This window comes from Nuphar pumila, chromosome 1, assembly GCF_984573655.1.
Source record: "Nuphar pumila chromosome 1, dmNupPumi1.hap1.1, whole genome shotgun sequence".
Classification (NCBI taxonomy): Eukaryota; Viridiplantae; Streptophyta; class Magnoliopsida; order Nymphaeales; family Nymphaeaceae; genus Nuphar; species Nuphar pumila.
Genome location: NC_143249.1, coordinates 73,231,093 through 73,238,776, shown reverse-complemented (window position 1 = coordinate 73,238,776; position 7,684 = coordinate 73,231,093). Strand labels below are relative to the sequence as shown.

General features: G+C 46.3%; 1 protein-coding gene across 1 annotated transcript; it reads left to right on the top strand.

The window, feature by feature from the left end:
* Positions 1 to 5,297: 5,297 nt before the first annotated feature.
* LOC149849029 (uncharacterized) lies at positions 5,298 to 7,067 on the top strand. Its single transcript, XM_090006574.1, has 3 exons — positions 5,298 to 5,530; positions 6,053 to 6,161; positions 6,810 to 7,067. The coding sequence occupies exons 1-3, from the start codon at positions 5,298 to 5,300 to the stop codon at positions 7,065 to 7,067; spliced, it is 600 nt and encodes a 199-aa protein (XP_089862700.1).
* The last annotated feature ends 617 nt before the right edge of the window (positions 7,068 to 7,684 follow it).

Below are 7,684 nucleotides of genomic sequence, written 5' to 3'. Positions count from 1 at the left end.
TAATTGTAGGACTCAAAAGAAAATTTCTAACCTTCCACTCACAACAAGACATCTGCGAAATTTCGATGCTTGATTTGAGAATAATCTCTAATGTCTTCTTGAGAGAAGCCTTCGCGAAAACATCAGAAGGAATCAAGCTTGGTGTCACGTTACGAAAGCACTCAAGGTGCAACTCACGTTGACAAGGTGGCCACAAGTGGGCACACCTTGGCTCACAGGAAGGTGGCTAGTGGCAGCCACGTAATAAGGTCCAAGACCTAGGATAGAGTCCACCAAGCTGGGCGGTGGCAGTTTTGAAAGATTTTCAAAACTAATTCAAATGTTATAACTTGATTGGCTCTTAAAAAGGCTATTTTGAAAATTTTCAGAGGTACCACACCCTAAAAGGGCTTGAGCACCATCTCCACCCTTCATTTTTGGAGAATGAATCCCCACCAACCGTTTTGAAAACCCTAGCCTTAAAAGGCTACCGTTTGAGAGGGAGGGAGTGAATAGTGCTTATTTTTTTTTAGAGTTTTCTCTCTCTTCCTCTCCTCCAACCGTGGGAGCCCCCCCTCTCTCACACTCTTCTCTCTCCCCCCCCCCCTCCAAAAAAAAAAAAACTGTGGACACCCTCCCTCTCCTCAACATCTTAGAGTAGGGGTGGGTACCAACCTGACTCCCCTCTACTCTTTGCACAAACAAGGAACCACCCCCCCTCCTTCTGATCGCATGCTTCAAAGGTGAGGAACTATTACATATTCTTTATGTTATGGGTTTTCCTTTCTTTTGTTTTTTTTTTTCCAGTTCCATTGCATGTTCCTTGCGTGCCTTGTTTGAGGTTTTTCGTTTTCTTCATCTTGAGCTACCTTGCAAGCATCGAATTTGTGCCATGCTACTTATTTTTGGTTCAGTTCTTCTAGCCTTGAGAAGGATAAAGATGGTTGTGGGCAAGCATAGGACCAGCCTCTCCCATGGTTTCGGTCCTCCCTCCCCCCTCCCCCCCCCCCCCTCACACACACACACACACACACACCTCTCTTTTCTTTTATTGTTGCTAGCAGCCCAAGGTCTGCCCCACCATGGCAGCACCTCAAGGCTGCCCAACACACGACTATGGTAGTGATGAGTGCCCCAGACTGAGTTAGGGCCCGACAACAATACCCCTCTTGTTGGGTTCGACCTTGGTCGATGGTTGTCGGCCTGTAACCATCTCGACTGAGCTACGCTCAAGGTTGGGCTTGGGAGGGCTTTAGAGTTCGTGCCCTCCATCACTGCTCTCCCTCGCGCCCCATGGTGCACTCGAGTGGGGAAACCACTGCAGCCTCGCCCACAACCAAATGGGTTCGAGTAGGCTGCAGTCGGTCCCGTGTGGTTCCAGCAACCCAGACTCGGTCTGGATCACACTCGGTCCAGACCAGTCCTTTTGCACCGCCATCTTTCCCCTCCTTTCTTTTGGATGGCTCTACTGGCAGGGTGCCGTAGCACCCTGGGTTGGACCCAACGACAGGGAGCCGATTTGGGTTCGGGTGGAGCGGGCTAGCCCAGTCCATCCGCACACCCCATCCTTTCTAATCGTTGAGCTGGGCGGGACTGCACGCACCCTGGCAACCGGGTGCAGTCCTGTATGCCCAGATAGGGCTAAGCCCTGCCCCTACAACCACAGTTGCAGGGTCAGTGGTGACAGGGTCTGGACCGTGTCAAGTCCAGACCATGTCAGCTGGTTGCTGACGCACTGAGCAAGCTCAGTTCGTCCCAGCAAGGGTTGCGGCAGGCCTGCTGCAGGCTGCAGCAGAGCCTGCACCTTGCTACCCAGCCTATAGGGTCTGCCCCATGGCAGGCCCTACGCCTTGCTGCAGTCCAAGACAGTGCCCACGACACTGACTTCTCTTGCCTGCAAGCTGGTCCGAACAGGACTAGACTTGCAGCCCTTGCGATTTCCCCGCTATGGGAGTCTTGTTGTTGCAACTGGCCGGTTGGTGGTCTGACTCGATGCGTGGGTCGTGTTGGTTTGCGTGCCCAAGGCAGTTGAAGGTTTCAAACACCTTTCTTGTCGCCCCGATGCATGTGTTTGCCGCAGCAAAGATGTGTGACTATGACCCCCTTGCAGCGTGTTGTCGCACACATTGATCCCCGTTAGCAATCATCAACTGTGGTTGTTCATTTTGGTTAGCCTTCGTGAGGCGAATGAACTAGTTGGCGGCCACATTCGTCGTTTTCCCTATCGAATATGATAGCATGGGTATGAATGCGTGCAAAAGATTATCGTTAAGTGAGGCCCGCAACATCAATGCCCACATTGGAATTTTTCCAAATACGTCACCAAATAACATGCAAGTTAGTTTTCCCATGCCACGCTAAACAAATTCCTACTTGCCTTATGCACTTAGCACATCACGACACACATTGAAATCACTTCGCAAAGAGTGCATGTATCGCCAAGTATGCTTGACGAGAGGTGTAAGCGCGATGAGAGTAGGGTATGCTCGTAAATTGTCATAGTTACACTCTTACACACGTTGCACCCACGTCAAAGTACGCCATGCATGCATGCAATTTTTTAATTGCATAAATATACCTCTCATGTGTATCATTAATGATCATGGAATTGTTTTGCTAAAAATACCATATGCACATGATCACTTGTTGTTCAAAGAACACCATGCTAGGGTAGCGACACGTTTTCAAATCCTCAATGTGGACTCCCAAGAGTCATTTTTGGGCTATGTGCATTGCTCGTGAGTGAGCTCATGAGGAGTTGTGTAGTATCCCCTATGAATTAACAACATGGTGTTATGGTGGTCTTTATCGGTGACGTGCTCCTCTTTAGCCGTGTGAGGCTTGAGCACGTGGATGGGCGGGCAAAGACCACGTTTGTGTCACCCTGCGGGGGACACAAGGCAAGAATGCCTATACACTTCAAAGGGAGTTATGGTCCACTAAACGAGCCTAAGTAAGATAAGCCGCTTGATTACTCATTCACAAAACGTTCCACCTTAGAGAGGGTGGTCGTTACAAACCTCGAGTGACAGGTCATTATTACGACACATTAAGGAGCAAAGGCATCCTTTTGGCCTCCAGTCACTCAAAGTTAGGTAGGTTGAGGTTACCTATTGAGGTACCTCTACTACTGTAGTAGTGTGGATTGCAATCCATACCCGTGCAGGGTCTTCTCTCAGCCAAGGGCTGCCTGCACGAAGTTACTCGGTCTGTAGCGACACCGGTTATCACATTAGACTTGAATAACAGACGTCAGGTGCTCGTCTTACAAAATACGAGTTTTTCCTTCGCGTACCCGAAGGAGTAAAAAAGAAGAACATAAATACTGACCAATCACATACTGACCTTGCTTATTAGATGTTTTCACCTTGTTACTTTGGAATGGTGACATGCGTATTTCTTACTTGTGTTTTCCTTTGCTATATGTATCATGGATGCTTTACTTTTGCAATTCTTATAGTTCTAGCATTTGTAGCACATCTTACATAGATGCTCACATGCACTTGTGCTTTAAAATACATGATCTGGCCAAGTCAGTTATAGTTGCTATTTACTTTAATTTATGTCATAATTGCTATCGTGTTGCATATTTTCTTGAAATGTATATTGTGAATGGTTCATCTCACCACCTCGCAAGAGGATTGACCCCATTTTATGGGGGTGCAGGTGATGACTATTAGTTGTGCGATGATGACCGGTCTTGGTTTTGGTTTTGGAGAAAACCCCTAGTTTTTGTGAGACATTTTGTATGAGAAATTGATGTATATGTCTTTTCGGTCTCAAAATTTTGTAAACCAATAGCATACTTTATATTAAGTGATTTGGTTCTTAAGTTTGATTTATTCATGTAATTCACCCAAAGTTTCAACTAAGTTTTCCATTCCTTTTCCCATTTGCGCAATGTTTTAAAAAAAAAGGTTTTCTCTGAAAATCTTAGGATTTTCAAGGTTGGGATTTTGGGGTGTTACGGAGCTGGTATCAGAGCTATGTTCAAGTGTGGTCCAAGACTCAGCATACGTCGTCCCTCGCACTGTAAGTATTCTTCACTTAATAGTTTTGAATGCTTTCTGCTTCATTATTACTTGTCTAAAGTATTTATGCATGATTAAAGAATTGGTTTGCTAGATGTCGTTAGAAATGAGACACGAGATGATTCTAAGAGCCTTGCAAGACTTGGTTCAAGGCGTAGAGGCCCTGGACCAAGCGGTTTAGAAAATAGTACGAAGTGCCCAAGTGATAGTGAATCAGGCACCTCCATGTGCCAGATGTCGGATGAAACATGTGGGATAGATTTATCCATGTGAGCTGAATGATTGCCCTTACTATGTTCTTAGAGGGCACATCAAGGATGAGTGCCAGGCCAAAATACGCGATGAAATCTGGAAGGGGAGTGCTGAAATGGTAGAAGACATGACATCAGAGGTTAGTCTGCTACCACTTAAAATCGACCGTGTGGGAGATTTGCGTGCTTCACCAAATTCTCCCCAGTACTCACCAACTTTGCATTCTCATTCTATTTCTCTCCACTACGTGCCGACTTCACCTCCCTTATCCCAAGTTCTGAGTTCTCCTGAGTACACACCAGCATCTCCCCCTCATCCCAAGCGGAGACGGTGTGGGAACCAAAATGAGTACCGAGACCATTACACCAGTAGGGAGTGAAAGACAGTCGTGGGATGATGAACATTTTGTGGAAACACTGAGTCAATGTTTCATTTTTGTTTTCCAACATGGTTGGATATGTTTTGTAACCCTGTCATAGTGAAAAGGGTATTTTGGGCTTCAATGTAATAAAAATTTCATGAATCTTTTGAATATGGATAGATTTTGCAGTTTGAAAGTGTACTTTCGCTTATACGAGTTCTTTCTCTTTCAAGATGGCATGGTGAGGCCGATGTGATGATCTGATGGAGTTCCTCAGCAACCTGACAGAGGTTGTTGGGTGTCAAGCAGAAATGATGCAAACTATGGGCAACAATCTTCAACACGTGACTCAGAGGTGCGAGACTCCTACTCCGACCCCAGCTACCGCTGTATCCTACAAGCAGTTCATGGGTATGAACCCTCCCGCCTTCAATGGCAAGACGACTCCTGAGGTGACTGAGTGTTGGATTCGGAAGATAGAGCAGATATTCCGCGTTCTTCAGGTGGGTGAAGAGCGGAAGGTCGATTTTGTGATGTACCGGTTACGAGAGGATGCAGAGCGTTGATGGGCAACTACCCTTGAGGTGAAGTTTGCCAACGAGCCAATGAGTTGGGAGCAGTTCGTCGAAGTCTTCTATGCAGCTTACTTCCTAAAGCAGGAGCGTAGCTGGAAGATGCAGGAATTCCTGGACCTTCAACAGGGAAATGCTTCAGTGGCAGAGTACACCACAAGATTTCGTAGTCTGGAGCGCTACTATCCGAATCTCTATACTGCTAAAGAGGAGCAAGCGATGAAATACGTGCAAGGACTGAAGCCAGCATTGCAGACGAAGGTCTACATCCGTGGACTACAAACTTTGGATAAGGCCATTGAGGTGGCTACCCTTCTGGACCATGATTGGTCTGAGTCCTAGAGGAACCAGCCGTTTCGAGGAAATCAGCAGTCGAGCCAAAAGAGTTGGCCTAAGAAGAGACACTCCCAGAAGAACTCTGGCGGGAGGAAGTTCACTCCTCCAGGGAAGAAGCAAAAATTCTGGGGCAACCCTAGATCTCAGCCACAGCAAAAGGCACCCGTAGCTGCACCCGGATGCCTGAAGTGTTTGGTGGATCATCCTGGTAGGTCGTGTCCCCGGGACACGGGAGGATGTTTGTACTGTGGCAAAATGGGCCACTATATTCGTGAGTGTCGGAAGAAGATGGCAGACGAAGCTAGGAAGGGCGCACCAGGACCTTCGCAACCTCCTCAACAGCGTCAACAACCTCAGCAGTCCAGGCCTTTAGGATAAAAGACGGTGGCGGGCCGTGCTTATGCGGCCACCGTGGAGCAGGTGACCAAGGGAGAATTGGTCTAAGGTATGGTGTTGGTAGTCAGACAAGCGACTTTTACCTTGTTTGATTGTGGTGCTTCTCATTTATTTATCTCTGTTAGATTTGCTAGGAACTTCTCTACTCTGGTAGAAACTTTGAATTTTCTGTTAGAAGTTCACACCTCGACGGGTGACCGATCCCTCTGTGTGGAGTACATCCCTGATATTCTGGTATCTGTAGCAGGACAGAGTTTGCCAATGAACGTCATTCTGCTAGACATGACAGAGTTTGATGTCATTTTATGCATGGATTGGTTGTTTGAGTACCATGCCCAGGTTCTTTGCAGAGAAGGCAAGGTAGTGCTTTTTCCATCCGATTTTCCCGTACTAGAGATTCACCTCTCTCGACCAATGAGAGACCACCATCTGATTTCGTCATTCAAGGCTCAAAAGTACCACCGTAAGGGAGGTGTTGCTTTTCTAGTCAGTCTGGTATCAGTCGAATCAGTGCTGACTTCTATCGAGAACCTTGAGGAAGTTCAGGAATTTCCTAATGTGTTTCCTAAAGAATTGTCGGGATTACCTCCTCAATGGGAAATTGAATTCTGCATCGAGTTGTTACCAGGAACAACTCCGATTTCTAAAGCGACTTACCGTATGGCTCCAGCATAACTCGAGGAGCTGAAGCGTCAGCTGCAAGAATTAATGGAGCATGGATTCATCCGTTCTAGCACCTCCCTCTGGGGCGCACCAGTGTTGTTTGTAAAGAAAAAGGATGGATCATTGTGGTTGTGCATCGACTACCAGATGCTCAACCAGGCTACAATAAAGAACAAGTACCCATTACCCAGAATTGAGGATCTCTTTGACCAATTGTAGACGGCAAAAGTGTTCTCGAAGATTGATCTCAAATTGGGTTATCATCAGTTACTGATCAGGAAGGATGATATCGTGAAGATGACTTTCCTCACTAGATATGAATTATATGAGTTCGTGGTGATGCCTTTCGGACTCATGAACGTGCCTGCAATATTCATGGATCTCATGAACAAGATTTTCCATCCATTTGTAGACACCTTTGTTATTATATTTATTGACGATATCTTGATCTACTTAGAGAGCACTGAGCAGCACTGAGAGCATTTGCGACTTGTTTTGGGAGTACTTCGAAAGCACCAGTTGTTCTCCAACTTCTCCAAGTGTGAGTTTTGGCTCACTCAAGTTATGTTCTTGGGTCATGTGATATCCAGAAATGGAGTTTCTATCGACCCAACGAAGGTTGAAGCCGTGGTTAGCTGGAAGCAACCACAAAGCGTATCCGACATCTAGAGTTTCCTGGGGTTAGCAGGATACTACCAACGTTTCATTCAGGATTTCTCCAGAATTGCCTTACCTATGACAAAGCTCCTGCGAAAGGGTATCAAGTTTGAATGGACCGATGCTTGTGAAGAAAGTTTATGTATTCTGAAGACGAAGCTGACAACTTCACCAGTATTGGCTTTGCCTTCAAGACGAGGTGATTTTGTGGTGTACACATATGCCTCGAGAATAGATCTAGGATGTGTGTTGATGCAACATGACGAGGTCATCGCTTATGTGTCAAGGCAGTTGAAAGTTCACGAAAGGAACTACCCAACTCATGACTTGGAGTTAGCAGTGATAGTGTTTGCATTGAAATCTTGGAAACATTATCTATACGGAGACACTTTTGAAGTGTTTTCGGACCATAAGAGTCTCAAATATCTATTCTCGCA